General features: G+C 61.4%; 2 protein-coding genes and 1 long non-coding RNA gene across 3 annotated transcripts; 1 reads left to right on the top strand and 2 right to left on the bottom strand.

The window, feature by feature from the left end:
- Window positions 1–129: 129 nt before the first annotated feature.
- Window positions 130–3,904, bottom strand: CD7 (CD7 molecule). The gene is made up of 4 exons (XM_004748653.3): window positions 3,337–3,904; window positions 1,653–1,967; window positions 1,279–1,409; window positions 130–617 (listed from the first exon to the last, which is right to left on the bottom strand). Exons 1-4 carry the CDS (start codon window positions 3,410–3,412, stop codon window positions 510–512), a joined length of 630 nt encoding a protein of 209 aa, XP_004748710.1. The 5' UTR covers window positions 3,413–3,904; the 3' UTR covers window positions 130–509.
- LOC106005466 lies at window positions 208–3,026 on the top strand. Its single transcript, XR_001178812.2, has 3 exons — window positions 208–346; window positions 1,294–1,429; window positions 2,565–3,026. It is a non-coding gene; the product is annotated as an uncharacterized LOC106005466 (long non-coding RNA).
- A 1,640-nt stretch (window positions 3,905–5,544) lies between the features above and the next one.
- On the bottom strand, window positions 5,545–20,247 carry SECTM1 (secreted and transmembrane 1). Its single transcript, XM_045085626.1, has 8 exons — window positions 20,156–20,247; window positions 18,591–18,893; window positions 10,284–10,332; window positions 8,092–8,193; window positions 7,439–7,750; window positions 6,621–6,677; window positions 6,271–6,434; window positions 5,545–5,958 (listed from the first exon to the last, which is right to left on the bottom strand). Exons 3-8 carry the CDS (start codon window positions 10,330–10,332, stop codon window positions 5,944–5,946), a joined length of 699 nt encoding a protein of 232 aa, XP_044941561.1. The 5' UTR covers window positions 18,591–18,893; window positions 20,156–20,247; the 3' UTR covers window positions 5,545–5,943.
- Window positions 20,248–25,285: the final 5,038 nt, after the last annotated feature.

Genomic DNA, 25,285 nt, shown 5'->3' with positions numbered 1-25,285 from the left:
GGTCCCCGCACGCACGCACGCACGTAATCACACTGGCTACAAAAGTCCTAGAAGATGTCTGGGGCGGGGATCAGTCAAGCCCTCCCCCTCCTTGGCTCGGAGCTGGGTGAGGAACAGAGAGATGCGGCGTCAGAAGGGGGGAAGAGAAGCTTTATTTCTGGCAAGCCTGCGCTGGGGTTGGGACTGGACTTCCCCTGCCTCTTGGGCCCTGGGCCCAGTCCAGGCATAGAGAAGCTCCTCCCGCCGCCGTGTGGGGGAAGGGCAGCCAGCAGCAGGACACAGGCTTCCTCCCTGGTGGGCCCAGCGTGCCAGAACCAGCCGGGCACGGCAGTGTGGCAGGCAGGAGGTAGGCAAGGAAGGCTTCCTAGAGGAGGCCCGGGACGCCAGGAGCCTGATGGCTGCAGGGAGCTGCTGGGTGGGCCAGGGGGTCAGGTGGTCAGCGGTGGGTCAGGTGGTCTTCTGTGAGCTGCGCCTGGGCAGGGGGAGGCTTGGAGAGGGTCCTGCTGGGCTCACTGGTACTCATTGGGGGTGCACATCCTGTTGGGGCCTCCACAGGACATGTCCTCGTACACCACACATGCTGAGCTCTTGTCCTCCGCGCAGCACAGTCTCTTGACCTGGAAGGGAAAGCCTGTCCTCTTGGTACAGGGCCCAGCTCGCTCCGGGACACCCGCTTGCTTCAGCGCACGCCCGCTTAGGAAGCTTTTAGACTCCACCCTTGAAATGCTGCTGGGCTTTGGGGCCTGCGTGAAGTCAGTTCACAAGGGGCATTGAGCAGCCCTGAGGTCCCCCCAGGCTGGGGGCGGGGGTGGGGGGGCTGGGGGGGCTGTCTCAGCGGGATGTGGAGCTGGGCAGCGGCAGGTGAGTGACCAGGGCAGAGCTGACCACTGCCTGGCACCTGTCTCTGTCCCCCCAGCGCATGTTCACACCGGCCCCCAACCTCACACCTCCAGACTCCTGTGCACACGTGCTCACACTCACACGGCCACATACATGCCGCCGTCCATGTTCTCTGAGCGTCTGCCTGGACCCTCTCCCCTCCCCTCAGTGGCTGTCACCCTCTGGGGGGCCGTGCCCATCCCTGCTCACCGCCCCAGCTCCTGGGTTTCCCTCCTACCTCAGACCCTGCCACCCGAACCCTCAGAACTCCCAGGGACCCCGATGAGGGGTGGACAGGTCCTGGGGTTTCTCTGGGGCTTCACCATCTCCTTCCTGCCCTGCTTTCTTCGAGGGGCTGGCTGACAGGGACACAGGAGATATCTGGGGGTTCACACTGACCTGTGTCTTCCTCAGCACACATGCTGCCCCTATCGCCAGCCCGAGGAAGAAGCAGCTCGCAGCCAGGACCACAGGGAAGGCCGAGGTCAGCTGAGACTTCGGGCACGTGTGTGCTTCCTGGGACACTTCGTCTGTGAAGAGGAGCGGAGAGGTGTGTGGCAGGTGGTGGATTCCACTCCACGAGAGCCTTCGGGGTTCATGGAGGGGCTCTGGAGTGGGGGGATGGGCAATCCAGGGTGCTTCCTGGAGGCAGCGGGCTCCAGCTGGAATGAGCATCTCAAGCAAGCATAGAGGACGCTTTGGGGCAGACAAGGGCAGGTGGAGCCTGGTTTACTGTGCAGGGAGGCGGAGTGGGTCCCAGGCACGCTCCTTACCTGTCACCAGCACCAGGGTGCCAGGGCCCCAGACCACGTCGTCCATGACGGCCTGGCAGACATAAGCCCCAGCATCGGCCGGCTGCAGGCGGCTCAGCGTGATGGTCAGGTTGTGCTGCAGCCCGGAGAAGGCAACGCGACCTCGGAAGCACTCGTCTACCGTGGGCTGCTTCTTGTCTTCATAGTAAATCACGCTGGTGGACTTTGGCCACCTTTGCTTCAGGTAGACCCCGGCCAGGGGCCCGCTCGTGGAGCAGGTGATGTTGATGGAGCCCCCCTCGGAGGCAATCGTGTAGGGGGGGAGCTGCCGCACCTCTGCAGGAAGGACCCCCTGCTGTCACCACAGCCTGGCCCGGGGACAGGGGGAAGGGACCTCCTCTCTGCAGGGCACGCCGGAGGGACAGAGGGGCCCTGGGACAGCCCGCTGTGGCCGTGTCACCCCAGTGAGACCTCTCAATGGACGCTGCTCTGGGGCACACACACCTCAGTGGCCGGACACGAACACTGATGGGGCCACACCAGGGCCAGCTGCCTGTGACCTCTCTGCACACTGGGGCTGCAGGGAAGCTCGGGTGCGGCCCCTTCCTTCCAGAGCAGCTGGTCCTTCACCGAGCAGTGACCACTTCTCCCTGCCCCTACACCTTCTCCTTCTCTTAACAGACTGGCCCAAGATAGCCAGACAGGCTGTGCTGTCTCCTTCTCTCTTTCCATTGCTGGCTGCCTCAGTGTCCCCATCATTTCCAGACACCGAGAGCGGGTGGCTCTGTGCGGTGGGCACATTGGGCTTGTCTGAGGGATGCCCGGAAATGTCTCTGTCTGCCCAGCTGGGGCCCAGCCAGCCCAGCTTCCTGGTGCAAACATGAACCTTCTTTATTTTTATTTTATTTTACTTTACTTTATTTTATTTATCAGAGAGAGAGAGAGAGAGAGAGAGCGCACAAGAAGGGGAGCAGCAGACGGAGAGGGAGAAGCAGACTCCCCACTGAGCAGGGATCCCAACATGGAACTTGATCCAGGACCCTGGAATCGTGACCTGAGCCAAAGGCAGACGCTTCATGGACGGAGCCACCAGTTGTCCCAGGGAACTTTCCTAATGTAGCCCAAGCATCAGCTTCTCAGCAAACTAAATTCTGGAACTTTCTTTTGCTCTTCTTTCTTTTTCTGTGTCTCCCCACTGTGTCTCCCACCCCACTGTTTCCACCTTACTGCAGAACTTTGCACATGGACCTGTCTTAAAAAGCTAACTAACAGGGACACCTGGGTTGCTCAGTGGCTTGGGCCTCTGCCTTCAGCTCAGGTCATGATCCCAGGGTCCTGGGATCGAGCCCCACATCAGGCTCCCTGCTTGGGGGGAGCCTGCTTCCTCCTCTCTCTCTGCCTGCCTCTCTGCCTGCTTGTGATCTGTCTGTCAAATAAATAAATAAAATCTTTTTAAAAAAATAGAAAAAAAAAGCAAACTAGCGGACAACATTCTCTCATAACCCGGGGAACCTTGCTAATTATGTAAAAGAGAATCGCCAGACATTTAAGTAAAGAAAAAGATTCTGCACCTCGATGTCACTGGGGGTGGGGAGGGCTTGGTGGGGAGGTCAGGCTCAGGATCCCCAGACCACCCCCTTCCCAGGAAGGAGCATCCCCAGGTGGGGGCACAGTGGGGGACGCGGTGAGGCAGGGCAGGGCTTACCTTGGGTGGCCAGAGCCCCGAGCAGGGTACAGGCATAAGAGAGGCGCAGGGGGAGCAGAGGGAGCTCTGGGGCCATGCCGGCCGCCACCCTGCCCCCCGCAGACCAGCGCCGAGGGAGAAGCAGGGCCCCGCTCACGGCTGGCTGAGACTCTTCCTGTCTGCAGCGCCCGCCTGCGAGCCACCAGCTCGGAGGCACCGCCCCGAACCCCCAGGTAACGGCGCGTGGGAGGCGGTGGCTGGTGGTCCAGGCACTCCCGGAGGGCTTCCTGGAGCGGTGCCACCGGCAAGGGGAGGTGCAGAGGGCCAGGCTGGGAGGGCCGGTCCTCACCCCCTCTCACCCCTCCCCACTGTCCTGCTGAGAGCCCAACGGGTGACCAGTTGTCCTGGTCCCCCACCCCCCGCCGTGTCTCCACAGGCCGGAGGTGGGGGGCAGGACCAGGAGAAAGCCGGGGAGTCCCTCGGGGGGTCGGGTCAGGGGCCGGATGCCCTGGGTCCTCTGGGTCACCTTCTGTCCAACCTGATTTATGCCTAGAAATCTGGCCTACCATTCCGTGATCCCCGCGTTGTGGGGGCGGGGCCCGCAGGGCCAGAGGAGCAGGGGGCGGAGCCCGGGTGGAGGGCGGGGCCTGGCGGCAGGGGCGGGGCCTGGGGCAGGGGCGGGGCCTGGCGGCAGGGGCGGGGCCTGGAGGGAGGCCCCAGAACTCTATCTTCTTACAGAAACCCGCGAAAACACAAGCAAGAAGGAGGAAATGAAAACAGTGGAGGACCCAGGCCCAGGACTTGCCGTAGGTCTAGGTCCAAGTCAAGGGAGCAGGTAGGGCCTCCCGCCTGGGCTCTCCGCGGTGAGGGAGGGGCGACCGCCCCCGCCCCCAGCAGCCTCTTTGGATGCCTTCCTGCCTTGTTAGTGCTTTAGGACAGGAAGCAGCTTCTTTCAGTTTTTGTGTTTTTCCCCACTTAAAACACGTGTACTTCTCAGGTCATTTGATGACTTCTTGGTTGACTTACTTTATTCATCGCAAAGATCAGCGCTCTGGGTTTTCAGAGCACCGAGTGCATATTTTATTTACGTTTGAAGTAGGCCGCATGCCCAGCCTGGGGCCCATCGTGGGGCTTGGACTCACGACCCTGGGATCGGACCTGAGCTGAGATGAACAGTCCGATGCCTCACCGACTGAGCCACCCAGGTATCCCCGAATGTGTGTCCCTCTTCAGAATCCACTCCATGGAGTCACACGTTGTGATTGTGAAGACATCTGACAAAAGGGTCAGGGACAGGGAAGGGCCTGCAGGTGGACAGGTGGGGGAAGGGAACCCTGCGGCTGGGAGGTCGGGGTGGGGAGGGCTGTGTGGACGCCTGACTGCCAGGAGCCTCCGGCTCCCTCCCTAGCCGAGGGGCTCTGGCTTCAGCGACCCCTCCTGGTGCTGGTGGCGCTGGCGCTCCGCCTCCGGCCTCCGTCCCCCACAGCGTGACCTCAGGACCAGGGGCAGGAGGGATGCCAAATTTGTTCTTGCCCAGGGCCAAAGACAGGAGTGCGCCCAGATCAAGCTAAGACCCAAGCTGGGGCATCTCCAGGGTACAGCAGCCGGTTGCTTCTGCACCCGAGGCTGGAAGCCCAGGCCCCAGGCACCCATGGGGCAGAGAAGGGAGAGGTTCTTTGAGGTCAAATGTTTCAGATTTCTTCTCCCGGCTTTTTTTTTTTTAAGACTTCTTTTTTCCTTTTTTAAAAGATTTTACTTATTCACTTGACAGAGATCACAAGTAGGCAGAGAGGCAGGCAGAGAGAGAGGAGGAAGCAGGCTCCCTGCTGAGCAGAGAGCCCGATGCGGGGATCAGAACCTGAACCGAAGGCAGAGGCTTTACCCCACTGAGCCACCCAGGCGCCCCAGAGATTTTTGTTTTTTTGAGAGAGGGAGAGAGAGAGAGCATGAGCCAGGGGAGAGGCACAGGGAGAAGCAACTCCCCGCTGGGCAGGACTCCGTCCCAGGAACCTGAGATCCTGACCTAAGCTGAGGACAGACACTTAATCACTGAGCCACCCAGGCATCCCTGAGATTTTCCTTTTTTTTTTTTTAATTTTAAATTTAAAATTATTTAGACATAAAATATATTTTTATCCCCGGGGTACAGGTCTGTGAATCGCCAGGTTTACACACTTCACAGCACTCACCATAGCACATACCCTCCCCCGTGTCCATAACCAGCCCCCCCCCCCCCCCCGCCCCCCCCGATTTTCCCATTTTTGACCAGAGAATCTGCCGGGGCTGCGGTGGGGGACGGGTCGCGGGCGCTGAGACAGGGGCGGGAGGCTGGGGTGGGTGGGGTCAGCCTGGGCCACACCCTCTCCTCCCGCCCCTCCCTCCTCGGCCCGGGCAGAAGCTGGCCTCTGGGCAGAAGGGCTGAGCGGGTCTCCTGTGCCAGAGGCAGGGATGGGGCCTGCTTCTGTCGCCGCCGCTGCATGTCAGCTGGGTGCAGGCGGGACACGTGGGGCTCCACTCCTGAGGGGCGGGTTTCGGGTGCTGGTGACCTCAGAGTGGGCAGGACTCCTGGAGTCGGCTCTGGGTTTTAGGCCCGTACATCACCCCCCTCACAGGCCTCCGTCTGCCAGTTCAGAACCAGCTCTCCTGGGGAGGGAAGCGGGGATGAGAGTCAGAATGTGTGGGCGCACTCGGGTTGCGTGTGCTCACACGCATGCAGACACACCCGCGGGGCCCCGCGTCTTAGGTCTCCCGTAAGGAGCCGGAAGTCCAACCTCTGTGCTGCCCCCAGGGTGTCCTGGGACAAATGAGTGCTTTGGGGACCCAGTGGGCCTGACCCGGAGGGAGGCACCTGCCACTGCCAGCGGGGGTCCTCTGAGGGAGGGGCGTGTGCCCTCTCTGGGCCCGAGGTGACCCCCAGCCCCCACCAGCCCACAGACTAGGCGCAGGGCCTCAGACCTGGGGTCCTGAGCACTTCGGGGGGGCGTAGCGTGGGGGGCCTGTGCCTTTGATGCAGGCTAACACGCCGAGCACCAGGAAAAGGAGGCCGACCACGGCGCTGCTGACCACGAGCGCCTCCGTGAGCGGGTCTCCAGCCTCCGGCGGGCACGGCGTCTCCCGGCCTGTGGGAAGTGGGGGCAGGGGGACACTTGTTCACCACGAGGAGCCACTGGCTGCCTTCGCGCACCCTTGAGGGAGACATCGCCCCCATGGGCCGGGAGCAGGGGCGGGGTGTGCAGGGGGACAGCGGTGCCGCATGGAGGAAGGGGACAGCCCGGGGGACCTGGGTGTAGGGTGAGAACACCTACCACAGGGATTTGCAAAGAGCAGACGTCCTCTCTCCTTCAGGTCTTGGGACGCTGCCCCTGCCGCCGCCCCCCAGGCCCAAGAATCAGATGAGAGGAGGGTACCCCGAGTCCCCGCAGGCTCGCTGGGTCCCTTCCCTGGGCTTGGCCAGGCCGGGGCACCGTTCTCAGCCACATTCTCGGCCACCGCACGGCCCAGGGGGACTGTGATTGGAACCGGTGGGGTGGGCGCTGCCTGTGGGTCTGAGTGGTGTCCCGGAGGGGATGCGGGACAGGGAGCGCCCCTCCAAGTGGAGGGGACGTGAGGAACCACTCGCGTGAGGGCAGTGGAAGCGGGACCGCAGGTGGCAGGGGCATGGGTGTGGACTGGTTGGAGGGGGGGCCTTTGTCAGGCGGGGACCGCCGGACCCTTCAGGTGGACAGTGTCCAGGGCAAGGGACCGGCTCGGGGAGAAGTGGAGGCATCATGGGGCATCTGGGTGAGAGCAGGGAGGTGGGCCCTGCGGGGGCAGACGAAACTCTGCAGGGGCTGCGGGTGGAAACCCCCCAGCCCAGCCGGTGAGAGGGAGGGGCCTGGGGCAGAGCGGGAGGCGCACGGCCTCGCCTCCTCCCTGGGCAGGGCAGCCCCCGCCTGACCCCCTGGTGGCGCAGGTCCCCGGAGGAGCAGAGGCGGGTCTCGTCTCATTCTGCTCTGTCGGAGCCCAGGCCTCGTTCTCCGGGCCCGTCCCAGGGCACTTTTGGGGGGGAACGAACGGCTCGCCCGCCCCTCCCAAATACGAAGAGCCCTGGGGTGAGCTGGGGGGACGAAGATGCCGTCCTCACCCGAAACGTTCAGTGTGGTGACCCCGATATTCCTCTGCAGACCCTGCAGGTGCCACTTGTAGCATCCGGTCTGGGCGTCGCTGGCGTTGTCGATCACCAGCTGGGCCTCGCCTCCCTGCACCCGGAGCTGCCACCCTTCCCGGCAGAAGCACCCCGGGGACCGCACGCGGAAGAGCGGCTGGACACTGGCCCCGGGGGTGCTCAGGGTGACGGCCACGCCGAGGAAAGGGTTGGAGATGTTGCAGCCCATCACGGCGCGCTCCCCTCGGGGCACGGACACCACTCCTTCGGTGCAGGTGGGGTTGTCCCATTCTGCGTTTAGGGGACAGGTCACACGTGGGTCATGGCGGGGCCTCAGGACGCTCACTGACCACCCTCCCTGGGGTCGAGGGAGGGACGGTGATGCGATGAAGGCCCCAGGGGCGCCCAGGCCCAGCTCGGGGAGCTGGAGGACGCAGGAGCTCCGTACCCGCCCATCGGACGGGTCAGCACGTGCGCCTCAAGCGGGAAAACAACACCGGAGGAAAAGCGGGGAGGCGTGTGTGTCCTCACGCGCGGCTAGTGTGGCGTGTCACCGGGCCCCGGCACGTCCCCCAGGACCCCTCCTTGCAGGCGGATTCTGGGGAAGGAGGGCGCGCTCTCTGTGCACTCACCGGAGTGTTGTGCAGTCGTGGCCACACCTGCAGCCGCCTCACTGTCCCCGGGCTCCTGGGCCAGGCGTGCACACTCAACTCCACAAGGAAGGTTCCCTGCTCCTGCAGGACACCGCCACCGCCGCTGTCAGAAGCCACGAGCACGGGCCCCAACCTCCGCCTGCCTTGCTGGCCATGGAACCCGCCCCACCATCTTGGGAGGCCAAGTCCTGGAACGGTCACCCGTCGCCAGCCTCACCGCACAGTCTGAGCAAACTTGAGCGACAGGGACCCGGAGCCCCAGCACACGGCAGGCGGGGCTTCACACAACATGAGCTAGCCAGCCCAGCCCTCCTGGTCCTGCTGTGGCACTTTCCACCGGGGACCAGGCACAGGTGGACAGATGCCAGACAGTGGCACGAGCTCTGGGCACGCCGTGTGCTGCGTGAGCCCACAGTTCACCGAGTCCACACAGCGTGGCAGGGGCCTTGGGAGCCCACAGCAGAGGGTGTGTGAGGTGGAAATTCTGCAAGACAGGTACCAGCCTGAGCAAACCCGGGGTGTGGGGACCATGGGCCCCTCCCAGGCCGCAGTCCCATGTCTGCACCTTGTGCAGCTGGCCAGGGCGGCTCAGCCAGCGGGCGCGGGCCAGCAGGCACCAGAGTAGGCAGGGGGGCTCGGTTCGGGGAGGCCGTGGAGCCGGCAGGAAACTGCCCGGGTTCCAGAAGGTGGCTACGGTCACAGCTCCGTGGACGTAGACCTCCACATGCGTGTCCGCAGCAGGAGCCCGACCCCGTCTCCCCGCTGTCCCCCTCAGCAGCTGGGGTTTGTCCTGAGGAAGGGTGTTAAATGCCTTCTCTGCAGACGTGGTCTGTAGAGGACAGGGACACGATGCAGCCATCAGAAAGGATGAAATCTTGCATTTGCAAGTGCTCAGTGCATAAGTCAGTCAGAGAAAGACGGTCATCACGGGATCTCCCTGATGCGAGGAGTTTGAGAAACGAGACAGAGCAGCCAAGGGGAAGGGAAGGAAAAACAAAACAAGACGAAATCAGGGGGAGACAAACCGTAAGAGACCCTCAGCCACGGGAAACAGACCGAGGGTGGCTGGAGGGCCGGGGCTGGGGGCCGGGGGCACTGGGTCACGGGCGCTGAGGGGGACACGGGATGCGACGAGCACTGCGCGTCGTGAGCAGCCGACGCGTCACTGACCTCTGTCCCTGAAACTAACAGTTCACTCGGTATTAACTGATTGAATTTAAATAGAAAAATAAAATAAAATGCCTTCTCTGCATCTTTACAAAATTGTCAAGGTGTTGCATGAACACACACCTCGCACAGAAATTCAAACAACTCTGAGGCACCCCCTGCCCCACCTACAGAGAGGCCGCCGGGCGGGGGGCCCCAGGCCAGACAGAGCCCTCTGCTCTGGATGCCCGCGCCGTCACCACGCCCGCGGGGGGGCTGACTCGGGCTGTCAGAGTCCGGCAGAGCTGGAGCTGGGGGGTGGGGGGCGGGCGGCACCGCCGTCATCTGCCCAGTGCCTGGGAGCCTCGGGCCTCTGCGGCTCACAGGTTTCCCGCTGATCCCAGATGTGCTGATGACCCAGCCGGGGGCACCCCGCCCCGACCGCACCCGGGAGCAGCCGGGGCAGCCACAGATGCTCCCTCTGCCTGTGATTTCTTCCACTGGGTTGAGGTGCCCTGGGGTCCGGCATCTACTCTGCCCTCCCCTGGAGGCGTGTGTGAGGGGCTGGCCTGATTCTGCAGGACGGAGCGCGCCCAAGAGTCTGCATGTCTAACGAGCTCCCAGGTGATGCTGGAGCCACTGGCCCAAGGAGGATCGGGGACCAGAGCCGAGGCAGAGAGCCCTCAGACTTGTCCTGCTGCCCTTCCTCTGGCCACAACACTTGTCACTAAGGGGCCTGACCCTCTTTCCCATGGAAACTGGACACGCTCTTAGCCATCCCCATACGCGTTCTGATGGTCATCACTGGGCACTGGAGCGGACACCCCTGTCTGCCATCCGGGGGAGGACTTGGCGTATCCCACTGTGGCCCAGGAGCACTGGGGCAGCCCCTCTCAAAGTCACGGTCTCTACCTGGGGCCTGGGTCCCACTGGGCCCGATGTGGATCTGCTCCTCCCACCCCTGCCTCCCCCTCCCAACCCCTTGCTGGGCCACCAGCATTGCACGGAGGCATCCTGAGACTTACTTCCATTCTGAGCACTCAGGGAGGTGACCAGGAGGACAATCCGCAGCATCTGGGGGACCGAGAGGGTGAATGTCAAGGTGAGCATGGCCAGGAGGACAGGGAGGCAGCCTCAGGGGTCTTGTGTCCTCTTCATTGGTTCTTGGGACACTCCCTGGAGGAAGGAAAGCCACAGGATCGGAAGTCTGTGGGCTGCAGCCCGGCCAGGAGCGACAGCAGTCCCGAGCTGCTCCCTGACCAGCTGTGCCCGGAGGCCAGAGCCCCGCGAGGCCTCTTCTCCTGCACCTTCTCTGTACCTTTATAATGTACGCGACGCGGGCCACTGACAGACAAACAAGAAACACGGACAAGCCAAGAGGGACGTCACTGGGAGAGAGCCCTGCTGACAGCACCATAATGACGATAAATGTGCAAAACTGGCCTGAATTGTGTTCCTGTGGACACGGCCACGCCCACTAGGGATCTGACACCATTCCGAGACCGCCTTGGGGGCCCCTGCCCTCCCCACCCTCGCCCTTTCCTGGGCTGGGGGCACCTGCTTCCTTCGAGACGTCCTTAGGGGACGGGCTCTTATCAAGCAAAGGAGCCCTCCTGTGGGACTCACGAGGCAGCCTTCCGTCTCCTCTGACGCCAGCGCCCCCTCGGGCTTCTGCAGCCCTCTTGACCTTTGTTAATGTGACATTTTTCTGATTAAATTATTTGAAAGTATTCTGTTTTATATATTTATTTTTAAGATTTTATTTTTAAATCAACTCTGCACCCAGTGTGGGGCTCGAACTCACAGCCCCGAGACCAAGAGTCTCGCCTCCTGGCTGCTGAGCTGGCCGGTCGCCCTTATTTAAAAGTCTTTTAAAATTGCTTGCCAGGCCATTTCTTGACCTTTTGATTACAAAAATAAGAATAATAGACTTTTTGTTTTGTCTTTGGGCAGTTTTAGATTTACGGGAAAATTGGGCGGGAAGTGCAGAGTCGACACGTGGGCGCGCTGTGGGGGCACACGCGTCGCGGTCCGTGAGCCGGCACACACGCGGGCGTTGCCCGAAGTCCGTGCTTCGCATACCGCACGGCTCACTCGTGTGTCGAACGGAAGGGCCGTCTGGACACACGCGTGATGGCTTGCGTCCGTCATCGCGTCCCTGACAGAGCTGTCCCCGAACCCTGTGCTCCAGCGGCTCATCCCCTTCCCCGGGCCCCTGGCAACCCCTGGTCTTCCTCGTGTCTCCACAGTTTTGCCTGAATTCAGCTGTTTGGGGGGAATGCGGCACCAAGGCCAGGAGCACTGGGAACTTTGAACTTAATGGCCTCCAGACACGTGGGGCCACTGGTGACCAGGCCCAGTCCTGACCCCAGTCAGGGGAGTGGGGCTGGGAGGCATGATCGCAGCCCCACCAGGGCCACAGAGCACCCGCTTCCGTGCTGCTGCGCGTAGCTCCCCAGACCCCCGGGGGCCTGAGCAGGCAGGCGTGTTTTCCCACCTTGACCCCACCCGCCAAACCCGGGGCTCATGGCGGGTCTCCTGGCGTGGTCTTCTGTGAAAACACTTGGAGCGAGAGAAGGCCTGCCCTGCCCTGTACAACCACTACGAAAGGAAAACGGCCGGATCCAGCTTTTGAAAGAAACATCTAATTTGAGGTGAGAAGAGTTTCAACAATGGTAAGTGCAAACCACTTGCTGGGCTCCTGGCCTCCATCCCACGGGGCTCTGGCCAGGCGGCCACACTCCTGGGGCGGGTAGGGAGGGGTTGTGCACAGGCTGTGCCCACTGGCTCAGGGCTGGCCCGAGCTGGCCGGTCCTCCACAGGGACAGGTAAGGAGGGACAGACAGAAGGACGGGCATTCGGCCAGGCTGACGGATGGAGGCTTTCCTTCTCTCAGTCCACACAAGGCTCTGGGCTCCCGGGGGCGAGAACCTGTGCTGAGCCAAGTGGCCCGTGTGTCACAGACCCTGAGTCCCCGCGGCTGAGGGTTTTGGCTGATGTGCTGAATGTGCCCGGCATCTTAGGAAGCTACTCGTTGGGTCCCCACCCACTATATCGGGGGGCCATGCTGCCGCCGCCTTCGCAAAGTCTGCCTGCGTTCGTGGGGTACAGCGTCTCCTCCTTACGGGGCTGTAAGACTCGCGTTTTAGAGAAACAAAGTGCCACCCGCAAGACAAACGTGCTCCTGCTCCAACATTTCTCTTCAGACTATTCCTGGAGCAACAAGATGCTACATGTTTACGACGTCCGTGTTTTCTTTGAAAGTCACGGTTTTGTTACGAGAAGTGTTACTTGTTTGCTGTTTTCAGGTGTCCTTTTCCAGAGACCTCCCAGACCGTGGGGGATCCACGGGCACCGAACTGGACCTCCACGTGCGAATCACGAATCCCCTCAAGGCCATTGTGCAAGCGTCGCGTGACACGGTCCACACTTTCTTCCAAGAAAGTGGGCTGCGCCCAAGACATCCCACGCGTGGCCCCCCCCCGTGCCGTCCATCACGCCGCTAACCGTGGGCGACTCGCCCGGGACGCCGCCACTCCCAACGTAGACTCCCTCAACTGTGCTCACCCCGGGAAGGCAGGCTCTCCGCTCTGCTTTGTATATCTGTCCCTGCAGGTTTGTTTCCCCACGAGAATATTATTAGCGTAACCAAAATCAATTTTCTTCTTCAAACCAGAACTTGCTAACGAGGAGGGAGGGGCGTCGGCCCGGCCCCGCCGGAAGGAATCTGCTCTGAATTACACAGAAGACGCGGACGTTTCACGGCTGGAGGCGATCCCGTGGCAGCCTGGCTGGTTTCGATGCCTATCGGCCACCGCCAAGATCAGACACGCACAGCTCACTCCCATTAAATGCTGCTTATGCGGACGGAGGGTTCTAGGAAGAGGAACCGAAACTTTCTGTGGGTCTTTTCCTGGCACCTCAGATAGGATCTGCTCTGCTGCTCCCAAGCATTATTACAAAATAACTTTGCTTAAATTAGAAGACACACATTTTTTTCCCTTCTTTCACCCCCGACAGAAATCTTCTGAAATGGGAAAAGACACAATCGTGCCCCTTGGCCCCAGGCACCCTTGCCGATCCCGGGGGTCTCTCCTGGGCCCGTGGCCAGAGCCCTCTGTGCCAGCTTGAGGGAGAGCTCTGCGCGGGCACCGGCCTCCCCGATTCCCGATTCAGGCCGTGGGTCACTATGCGAGCTGAGCCCCAGCCCCATCTGTGGCGTCTGGCCTCTGCCTGGCCGTGGAGGAAACCCCAGGCGAGCCCCGCGGTGTTTCTGCCCTCTTGCCCGGAGAACCGTCCGCAGGGGCCTCTGGAGCTCCCTCCAGTCCTTGCTGAGCTTCCCAGGGTCGCCGCCTGGGATGGGGGCCAGAGCTTCCCCCAGCGCGGTCTCCTGTCGGGCATCAGTGCACCTTTCTCTTCCCTGCTGCCCCTGGCCAAGCTCCGCGCCGCCTCGGGTGCCCACGCTTTCTCGGTGCTGCGATGTGGGCCAGGGTGCCCCGGTCTTGGGGCGGGGGGAGGCAGGCCACGCTCTCCCTCCGGCTCCAGGGAGGCCAGGCGCTGACCCAGGCTCCGGCCCCGCGTGAGAGGTGAAGGCGCATGGAACTAGGGGCAGGTGTCCCCAGCGCGGTGGGCAGGATTCCCACGGGAACCAGAATGCCACCTGGCGGCCGCTGGACCCGGGCGCTGAGGGAGCAGCAGAGCCTCCGGTTGGTGGCCCGGTGCGCGCGGCATGCCCAGCAGATGGGGTGCTGCGCCCTCCATCCAGACGTGCGGGTACTTCCACCGCACTGGTTGGGCGCGACCTCAGGACTTAGGGGGAACGGCAGGAGGTGCCCACAGTCTGCACTGTACAGACCCTTCCCCTGAAACATCCCTCATCGGGCCTCGTCCTGCCCGCTGCCGGGCGTCTCTCCTCCATAAACTCGCAGTCACGTTCCGAGTTCCAATGAAACCGTCCGGGATGTTGACTGAGAATAAATACACGATGGGCTCTTTCGCAATCCTGCACCAGGGCCTCACTCCACGCAGAGTAGGGCTGTCTCTGCGGGGTCCTCTGGGATGCCGGCCGGCTCCCGGACCCCGTGCCACCCACGCGCACGGCGGGTGCCCAGCCCCAGGGACCTGAGTGGCCTCCCCGCCAGGGCCCCCTCTGGTCCTCCCTTGGACCGGGCAACACAGAGAGCTGGTCACCGCCTTGAAGGTGTGTGCACGTCACACGTGCTGACCTGACCGGTGGGACCTGGAGAGGGTGTGGTGTGCCAACAAGCAAAAGGAAAGTGAAAGGCAGGCAGCCTCGCCTCTGTCACATGAGGCAGCTGGTGTGGGAGAAACTGGCCATCCTCATCCAGGGCACGGGCCCCTGGAGGAGATGGGGCGTCCGGTGCCCCGAGCCCCAGGCGGCCCTGGCCTGCTCACCTTTGCTCGCAGGTTTTCATCTGCTGAGGGAAGCATACCAGCCGGGGCCAGCCCTGCCAGCATCACAGGCCCCCCCACCTCGGCAGTTTCTAACACTCCATTCATCCCCCAACCCTAACAATTACTTTACATGGACTAATTTTTAAAATCATATTATCTACTCTGACCTCACCTTAAGAAATACACATCTATGGGCGCCTTAGTAGCTCAGTGGATCAAAGCCTCTGCCTTCGGCTGAGGTCATGATCCCAGAGTCCTGGGATCGAGCCCCGCATCGGGCTCTCTGCTCAGCGGGGAGCCTGCTTCCTCCTCTCTCTCTCTGCCTGCCTCTCTGCCTGCTTGTGATCTCTCTGTCAAATAAATTAATTAATTAAAAAAAGAAATATGCATCTACAGCGATGGTTAGATGTGCTGTTTCTATGTATGTTTTTGTTTTATTTTCTTTTTTTTTTTTTCAATATTTTATTTATTTGTCAGAGAGAGAGAAGGAGAGAGAGCAATTGAACACAGGCAGACAGAGAGGCAGGCAGAGGCTGAGGGAGAAGCAGGCTCCCCGCCGAGCAAGAAGCCCAATGTGGGACTCGATCCCAGGCCCCTGGGATCATGACCTGAGCCGAAGGCAGCGGCCCAACCCACTGAGCCACCCAGGCGCCCAGCTCTATGTATGTTTTTCTAATGTGCACTGAACTGTCTACACAACAAGCCAGGAAGTGTCCCGGACTTCCTACCACCACCGGCATCCTCCCGTAGCCCCTGGCCAGCTTCTGCTGTGTCCTCCAAGGCAGGCCGGATGCTGTGCCCACTGAGGACATGGGCCCCGGGACGGACACTGGCTTGGGCTCCAGGCTTCTCTTCTGCTGCCCAAAGCCCTCCGCCTCCTCTGAAGCTTCCTCCAGGCTCTGACGGCTCTCGCCTCACGCACAGCGTCTCTCAGCCCCTCTCCACACTTTCCTTATGTTGGGAGAGGTCTCGCCTCTTGGTGGGGTCCCCTGGTTCCACACTTAGGATAAGGGGTTACCTGGTTTGCACCCCTTTTCACTTCCAAACTTGCTCACCTTGGGCTGGCATCACACCCTCCATCACAGTCCCTGTGGCACTGGGGGGCAGTCAGTAGAGCATGCCACTCAGGGCCCTGAGTTCAAGCCCCACATCGGATGTGGAGCTGATTTAAAAAAAAAAAAAAAAAAAAGTTAAAAAGGAAAAGAACGGGCCCAGAGACAGGGGATCCGGACCAGAGACTGGGAAGCTTCCAACGTCCTGTTGCACATCCTGCCGCCCTGAGCCTTTGGGGACTCCCACAGCTGTCCTGGGCACCACCTGGCTTTTACCACTGACTAGTGGTCCTCCTTTTGGATCGGGGCATGGGCCTCCGCCGGGCAGGTGGCATGGGTGCCAATGCTGAACCCCGGGCTTATCTATGAGGGCATTCCCTGGCTCGGCCTCTCCCCCTCGGAACAGTCCAGAGACCAGAGGGCAGGGCAGGGAGCCAGGCGGGATTCCCCCTCACTGTTCACGGCGCCGTTCTGGCTCTCCCGATACTCCTGCTCCCGGGTCTGGGGAATCCCATCTTTATTGGGAAGGCCGGAGGTCGTGTGAGTCCCATTTGGATGTGGTTCCGGGGACTTTGCACTTTTGAACATGAGTCACAGGCGGCCACTCTCGGGGCACAGAGCCAAAGGCAGCAGAGGTCCCACAGAATGTAATTTATAAGTCCTGCCTCCTGTGTGCTGGCTCTGCCCGTTCATTTGTCTTGTGAGGAACAGAACCCAGTCCGGGCCATCTCTGGATGGCAGCCCTTACCCAGTACGAGTACCCGGCCAGCAAAGCTCATTGCTGGGGAGGCCCAGTGCCTGGGTCCTGGAGGCCCCTGAGGGTGGCTGCCGGTGCTGAGCCATGCTCCTCCCTCCCAGTGGCGACTGTGTCCACCTGCCCCCAGCGCTGGCTGGCCTGACCCCACCTCCGTGGCTGTTTGGCCTCAGATTCAAGTGCAGCCAAGAACAGGTGTTGGGCTGTTCTGGGGAATTCGCTCAGAGAAACTTCACTCTGGTGACACAGGCCCCTCTCTGGGCTCGCCAGGCACAGTACAGACACCCAGGTACGTGTGAGGAGCAGATCTGTAGCCCAAGTTCCATGCAGGGTTAGGGACATACGTGTGTGTGAAGAATGACTCATTTATCGAAATCAAGTGTGTCTTTTAACTGTGGCGGCTTCACTCCCCTGCCTGAACTGTCCCACTTCCCAGCACAGCAAAGGCGAGGAAAACCAGAGGACCGGGACGGGGTGGGGAAAGGCACAGGGAGAAGACGGCCGCAGTGGAGCAGGAGGGCGGGCGGCGGGCGAACAAACGCGGTGCAGGCTTTGCCCTGGTGGGTGCCCCCGGATGTGTCTGCGTGCCGGAGAGGGAGCGACACAGCCGACATTTGTGGGTCCCCGACAAAGGGCGACTCACGGGTTCTGGAGCTATCCACACGTGGGAGTCAGTGACAGTGATGAGGGGACAGCCGGGTGGCTGAGGACAAAGCAGAAGCTGAGCCCTGCAGCCGCCCCCCCCCCCGGGTGGGACATACGTGACATTCTTTAGGGACCGCCCAGCCGTCTTAATGTCCGCACCTTGCTAAGAAGGGAATAGCGACCTGGGCAAGGGCAAGGCCTCCCCTGCCGCATCCGTAGCTCTTTAGCTTATGAAAGTTCTACCGAAATCTCCATTTTTCCTTACCTCCCCTAACCCCATAACCTGCCACCCCTCACACCCCCGGGGCTGCAGCTCTTCCTGCCCACGGGTCCTGTCCCCGGGCTTTAATAAACCACCATTCTGCACCGAAGACGTCTCAAGAATTCCTTCTTGGTCGTCCGCTCCAGGCCTCACCCAACTGAACCTCACCCATATTCTAAAACTCAACATGATCGGAAAGTGCGTGTCCGGATTTGGGAAAAGGGAAAGCTAAGGGAGGGGGCTGGGTGCTCCCACAGCCCCGAAGAGAGGCCCCTCTCTCCCCTGCGGCGGGGATCATGAGCCTGTGCACGAGGTCAGGTCAGGTCGAGCGGGCCAAGCCTCTCACCAGCGCTGTGACCGAAAGGGCTCTGGACCCCCAGCCTGAGCAGGACTAGGGGAAGCGCCCCAGCCAGGGTGCGGCTGCTGTGGCTGGGAGGGGTCCCCCGCTGGGCAGTGCCGTCCTCCAGGCCTGGGGACTGGGCGGCCACACACTTCCTGTCTCCCAAACCGCCTGCTCCAAGAACCCTCTCCCCATCAGCCCCGGAGCCCCCTCCCCTGGGCCCTGGGGCCAAAAGCACATCTTCCCCCCACCCTCACTGTCACAGTCCCAGGGGACAGGCAGGCCTCCCAGGGGCTTGGGCTCCTCTACCCACGACCGGCTGGAAAGTGGTTTCCATGCCGTAGCTCATTAACCCGCCGCCGTGATGCACGAAGTCGGAGATCGCTGCCAGACCCAATGCCAAGGGAAGCCTGAGAAGGGGCAGCTCCTCTCCCGGCTCGCTGGCACGGGGTCCCTGCGGGTCGGGTCGGGGAAGTCTCCCGCGGCTCATTTCTCTTTTATGGGGCTGTGAGAGCGAGTGTGTGCGTATCCTGGGTGTGAGTCCACGAAAGTGAGTGTGAGTCTGCACGACCCCGAGATGCGACCCCCCTGCCCTCTCAAGAGTGGGCCCCGCGGGGAGGCAGGTCCCCAGGGCGACCTGCGGCCTCTGTCCCTTCTCCTCCCCAGCCGCGCGCACCCTCTGCCCGCGGTCCCCTGGCGCACGCGCTCCGGCGGGGCCCTCGGGGCCGCACGTCTGCGGGCGCGGGTCAGCGCAGCGCCCCAGGGGCTCCACCCCCGCTCCCGGAGCCCTCGGACCGCGCGAGCCCCCGCCACGCCGCCGGCGGCCGCGCGTCCCCCCGCGTCCCCACCCCTGCGCGCGCTCACCTGCGCCCCGGCTCCCGCGCCGCTGCTCCAGGCCCCGCGGCCGCCGCCTGTGCGCGCCGAGGCGGGGAGGACAGTCGGGCGCCCGGGCGGGGCGGGGCCAGGGCGGAGAGGCGGGAGCGAGGCCCCGGGACCCCGCGCCGCCGGGAAGGAAACCCCGAGTTCGGGGAAGTCTGGCGTCCTGGGAACCGCCCTGGCTTCACAGAAGAGGTTCACGACTTCCTCGGTAGATCCTCGCCGTGTCTTTGTAGAAACACCGCACCCGCGCGGGCCCGGCGTGGGTGCGCGAACAAGGAGCCTGGAACACTGAGAAAATAAAATGTAAAAAAGATAAAAATGAAAACACGTCACTAGACGTTCCTCCTGAAGCAAACAGGAAAGCAGCGAGGGCGTTCTTCCAGGAAAGCTGACCAGATGCTCCTTTGCGGGGGGCGGGTTGGCCTCCGCGCAGGGACCAGGGGCCTGCGGTCCTCGCCGGTGTGTGCGCGCCCGCGTGGGGCCAGCCGCGTCCGCCGAGACCCCACCGGAGCGTGGGAAGGCCCCGAGTTGTCTCGGGCGCGGGCGGCCCACTGCGTCTGGAGGTGGCCCTGGGCTGCGGGCAGGAGCGGGCAGGGGAGGCCCGCGCGGAGAAGGTCAGCCTCTCCTCACGAACCCCGGCCAGAAGGCGGCCCTCCTCCCAGCCTGTCCCCACGGAGGGTCCTGCGTGGGCGAGGAGACCCGTCCCGAGGGGCACCTGAACGAGGTCAGAGCCACAGAGCAGCTTCGGGTGTGAGGGTTTGCTCATCGCTCACGTGCGCCCGTGGTTCTTGTAAAAATCACTAAGAAGAAACTTTCTCCTTAAGTCTTCGGAGGGGGAGCCAGGAGGCTCAGCGGAGGTTTGGCTGGTGTCCAGCTGTTTGATCTTGGTGCTGTCCTGGGCCCCCCAGGCTGGGCACAGCTTCGATTAGTCCAGACCCAGAGTGGGAGCCGGGCTGTGCCCTCACTGCTGCTCCCCACCGACCAGCCCCCTTGTCCTCACGGAGGGTCCGGCCCGCGGGCAGGGAGATGTTCCAAAGGAAGACATTTGTCTGGTGGGCAGAGAGGGCCCGGCGCGGGTCACACTCCGGGGACGACGGCACTCCCCTGTGGGTACAGAGGCCGGAAGACCCTGCCCCCACCCAGAGCCCAGCGAAGCTTGAGGGGGGCCCCATGAATGATCCCCGAGCCTGCCCCAGGCCCCTGTGCCTCCCCCCAGCCGAGCCCCCCAGGCACTGCGCCTGGGCCGGAAGGAGGGGCTCATCCCTGAGGCCACTTCCCGAGTCAGCCCTTCCTCCCCATCACATCCAGCATTGCCCAGGGTCCCTCGGCTCAGCAGGGGCTCCTGGGCAGCCGCTGGTGGCCACCAAGACCCCGAGGCACAGGGCTCTTCAGGCGGGAGGGTAGGAGGGTCCCGCAGTGTGAGGGACCTTGAGAGTCAGCTGAGGGCTGAGACTGGTTTATCCCTGCGCGCAGGTAAAACACCTTGCGTCCTGAAAGTGAAACAAGTTTGTTTATTTTGGATGGTGCAGAAACCTCACGAAACCACTTACGTGTTCCAGGAAGGAACAATGAGAGGTGCCCGTGTGTCTCACGGAGACTCCTTCCGGCAGAGGACACGCTTGTGGACACCTCCTCGTGACTTTCTAGAAGTGTTCTGTGCGTGCACAAACACCTACGCATCCCGTGGGTGTGGCCTTCCCATTTCTTTTCTTTTTAAAAAAAATCTTTATATTTCTTTTTTTTTTCAAACAGACTCCATGCCCAGCACGGAGCCCAATACAGGGCTTGAATCATGACCCTGAGATCACGACCTGAGCTGAGGTCAAGAGTCCGACGCCCAACGGACTGAGCCCCCCAGGTGCTCTGGGCCCTTTCCATTTTCCTACAGTCCTGGGATCTGGACTGCGGACAGGTGCTCAGCTCCTTCCAACGTGGCCTTTGGAACTGTCCTGTTTCTCCCTCTCTGTAGGCTGCCCCGCCCCCTGCAGTTCCCTGGATCACAGCTTCTGCTGCATCACATGTGTGGGGTTTCACTTTCTTTCTTTGGGTTTCTGGAATTTGTAGTTTCAGTTGTGATTTCCTATCAGACTGAAAATGCTCGTCAGCAGCATGTTCTCACACTCCTCACAGCTGCTGGTCACCTCTTTGTTCCCAGGAGGCGACTCCATTCTAACTTCATTCCTCGTCTGGTTCCCCTTCTCCGAACCTCACAGCGGTTTCAGGCATGGCTCAACCGGTCAACCGGGCAACTCTTGGGAATGCCTCGTGTGTCCTGAGATGTTCCCACGTTCCCTGGCCGTGCCCCTCAAGCCAAGGGGGCAGTGGGGAAGTGTGCTCGCTTCCATACTTGCCAATTCTGACGGGCTTGAACTGTCGGTGATCGAGGAGGGTGGGCTGGACTCCCTCAGTGTGACGGGGCTTGCTGGTTTCCCTGGAGCTCTAGTGATCGTCACTGGTACGTTTGGAAGCAATTTTATTAGACGCAGATTCTAAACTGGTGTGTGTTCTTGCTGAGTTGAGCCTTTATCGTTAGTGACCCTCCGCACCTGACTGTCCAGCGTGTTTCCGGCTGTTCAGTCCGCTGTCGGGACAGCAACGCCAGCTCCCTTTCCTTAGAATATTCCTGGTCCTTTTCCAGATTTTCCCTTTCAGCCGCTGTGTGTCTACAAGCATTAGGTGCATCTCTGGTAAGTGGACATTACCTCACCATTTTTAAAAAAAGATTTTATTTATTCATTTGACTGAGGGATAGAGAGAGAACAGAAGCAGGAGAAGCAGCGGAGGGAGAGGGAGAAGCAGGCTCCCCGCTGAGCAGGGGACCCAGCGCGGGGCTCGATCCCAGGACCCTGGCTCATGACCTGAGCCGAAGGCAGACGCTTCACTGACGGAGCCCCCCAGGCGCCCCTCGTTTGTTGGTGTTTTAACTGCTCTGTTCCAACAGAGTTGGAACTGCTGCTCACCTGCGGACGTTTGTGGAGGGCCGAACAGCGTCAGCCCAGGGAGACTTGGCTTAATCCCAACCCCACCCCCAGGGAGTCCCGTGGGACCAGCATCTAGGATCAGATAGCTCGGGGATTTCCAAACACAGAGCAGAGGCAGCTTTCACTCTGACGCCCGCCTCGCCCTGCCCCTGAGTCTGTCCCAGCGCTCCAGACCCCCCCCCCCCGGGCACCGGCACAACGGGCCCCCACACCTGTACCCTGTCCTCTCCCTTCAGCGGCCGGCCTCCGATTCCTAGAATTACCCCAGAATTAGGACACTTCCCTGGGGAGACTCTAACCCCAACCCAACCAGAGGGCAGGCCAGGGCCAGTGTCCCCAAGGTCCTCGGGCCAGGATGAGGGACAGCGGCTCCTTTGGACCCAAAGGCCTTCTCGGGAGCCCCTCCCCTGCATGAGCCCTGTGGGAAGAGGGAGATTGCGAGAGGCATCTCCAGATGAGCCTTTCGCACAAAGGGAAACGCCTTAGCTGGGGGCCACGGAGAGAGACCTTCTCCAGGGGCTGCTTGGAGGGGGGCCTCGGGGGTGGGTCGGGGGCTAGAGACTTCTCCAGAGACCCACGGGGCATGACCCAGAGAGGCACGTCTTGGACCACCCTAGGGTCCCAACAGCGGCTGCGAGAACATCACACAGACTATCTGGTGTGGCCCCCGAGGGGCGTGTCCAGCGCTGGCGTCTGGGGTCGGCAGCTGCCGGTGGGACCGACAGCCGGCGGGACAGACAGCCGGCGGGACAGACAGCCTGACCCCATTTCATTTCAGTCTGTGTACTTGCTCACGCGCGCGTGAGTGGAAGGAGGCGCAGAGGCAGAGGGAGGAGGAGCAGGACAATGTCCGGCAGACGCCGCACGGAGCGCAGAGCCCATCACGGGGCTCGATCCCACGACCCTGCCATCATGACCCGAGTCTCAATCAAGAGTCAGACACTCAATACACAGCGCCACCCAGTGCCCTGGTCCAATTTCAGTGTGAAAACACACAAACGTAAAAATAGATAAATAAACAAACACTCAAAGGTGTGTTTCCCGAAGAGCTAGATAGGCGTGAAATGGTACCAGAAATGAACTCTGAGTCAGGGAACTGTGGGTTTTTGCAGTTTCTTGTACTTTTTCTTTGTCCTCCAGAATTTCTGCCGTGGACACGTACTTCAGGCATCTGGGAGGACCACGTTGGTTGAGAATTTTTTCAATTTTTATTGCATCAGAGAGAGTGCAGCACTGACGGCGAAGGCGAGCAGGGAGCCTCAGGCTGAGCGGGCGGCGTGCATGTGCGGGGTCCTTGAAGGCCATCCTGACTTCCAGCCTGTCTCGGGGAGGGCCGGGGGGCCCTGGCCTGCAGCACGGCCTCTCGGAGGCGAATGCCATGGAGGTGGCTGGGGGTGGGGGCGCAAACTGGGGAAGGGCTTTGGCTCCTGGGGTCTGAGCAGAGGAACCCTCAGCTCCAGGACATTTTAGGAACAAAGGGACTCCCCTTTCTGTCCATCCCACAGATGGTTTATTTTGCATTTGACCTCTGACTGCCCCCTCCTGGCCACAGCTGGACCAAACGGGCCTGGGGCCATTGGGCTTGAGACTGACCGGGTGGCTGTCCAGAACAGGGAGTGCTCCCCAAGGCCAGATGGTCAGAGGGGCCCTGGGGGGAGGGCTCCGAGCAGACGGCCCCAGGCTCTGAGAAGGTGCAGGCAGTCCTTGGCCCCGGGGCAGATTCAGACATCGCCGCCTCCCTGGGTGGTCCCTGAGTCCTGTAGCCTGAGCCTGGATGTGCTGGCCGGAGGGAGGCCCGTAGCCAGGGTCAGAGCTGAGGGAGCCGCCGGCTGGGCTGCTGCTCGGAGAAACCTGACGGAGAACATCGCACTGGGATTGGTTCCACCGGGGATGGGTCACAGAGCAGAGGGTGGAGAGGCCCGGGCTGTACAGGGGTGGGGGGTGCGGGGTTAGCTGCCAGCCTGCACGCTTCCTTCAGCAAGGGGCCAGCAACCACGGGTGTTCTGCTCTGGCCACGTTCCTGGTCTTCCAGACCGACGCACGCCTGCTCTGTACACAGGAGGTGCTCAGTGAGTGTGGCTGACAGGCGATCAAACCCTTTCCCACGGCAGGGAGGCATCTGTGCAGGGCAACCTCCCCCAGCGCTCGTCCCTCCAGGGGCAGCGGCTGGTGCGAAGGGAGGTGACGGACCGCAGGAAATTTCTCGACATCACAGACACCATTTTCCTTTCTTTTTTTCTTTTTTAAAAATTTTATTTATTTATCTGACAGAGATCACAAGCAGGCAGAGAGGCAGGCAGAGAGAGAGGGAGAGGCAGGCTCCCTGCTGAGCAGAGAGCCCGACGCGGGGCTCGATCCCAGGACCCTGAGATCATGACCTGAGCCGAAGGTGGAGGCTTAACCCACTGAGCCCCCCAGGTGCCCCTCTTTTTCCTTTCTGACTAAGGAGCTCCCCAAAAGGACCAGAGTAAAGTAAATTACAGTAAGTTAGGACAGTAAATGAATATATACCAGGGGTAGTTTTCTTTGCGGTCACCCATGAGACAGTGTGAGAGTAACCGGAGGCCGCTCTGCCCGTCAGCCCCAGCCCCGAAGCAGTTCTTTCCTCTTTTGTTTTTCAGCTAAATCACGTAATGACTCGTCGCGTCATGGTCCTAAGAACCTCTTGCTTTCCCCACGTGAGCGGGACGTTCTGGTCGCTCCGAGTCTGTGCTCCCCGAGTTGCAGTCCCGAGACCCCCAAGAGAGGCCTGTGTTCCTTTTCCTTGTCGTGGTTGTGTTGCCGCCGACAGAGGCAAGCGGGTTTTCTGGAGAATCCGGGCTCAGGTCTGCTTCATAAAACACACAGACGCTTCGCAAAGCTCGCTGTGTCGCATCCGGGCGGGCATCTTGGCACCTGACGTTGGGGCACGAACCATGGCTATGCCCCGGGCTTCCCGAGGCGCAGGCCTCCAGGACCCCCTCCGCCGGCTTCCGGCTCTCAGCCCCTGGGACCTCGTGACACTGATGCCCACACCGCTGTGTGCACAGTCACCGCTGCGTTTTAGAAGATGTTTTCAACTGTCACGTGTGTCTCCGTTTAAAAGATTTTTATTTATTCATGGACAGACAGAGATCACAAGCAGGCAGAGAGGCAGGCAGAGAGAGGAGGAAGCAGGCTCCCCGCTGAGCAGAGAGCCCGATGCGGGACTCAATCCCAGGACCCTGAGACCATGACCTGAGCCGGAGGCAGAGGCCCAACCCACTGAGCCACCCAGGAGTCCCTGTGTCTCTGTTTAAATGGGCTTCTCCGGGACGGTGTGTAGCAGAGTTTCACTTGCGTGAGTTGTTTTCTTAGCAGAAGAGACATCCTCTGTGTAATTACAAGGAAATTCATTTCATTCCCCGACAAACAGTGCTATTTCCAGGCTTCTGCAGACTCTCTCTTAGCAAAGTGCAACCAGTGATATTTAGAAAACCTTCGAATGATCACAGCAGGAGAACGGCTTCAGCCTGCCAGCTCCATCCCTTCCGAGGCCACCAGGGGCCCCGCCCACAGACGACCCCAGACGCTGACCCCGGTGTCAGAACACAGGCCTTCCCGGAGGCGGAGGCGAGCAGGCGGGCTCAGACTTTGGGTCTCTCCTTGCATCAAGACAGAACCTTCCTGCGCGTCGCCCTCCCCCCTCCCCCCTGCCGCTGGTCTGCCCCTCGGCTCTCA

Source organism: Mustela putorius, unplaced genomic scaffold, assembly GCF_011764305.1.
Source record: "Mustela putorius furo isolate JIRA1106 unplaced genomic scaffold, ASM1176430v1.1 tig00000873_pilon_pilon_pilon, whole genome shotgun sequence".
NCBI classification, from domain to species: domain Eukaryota; kingdom Metazoa; phylum Chordata; class Mammalia; order Carnivora; family Mustelidae; genus Mustela; species Mustela putorius.
This window is presented reverse-complemented; position numbering and strand designations above follow the sequence as displayed.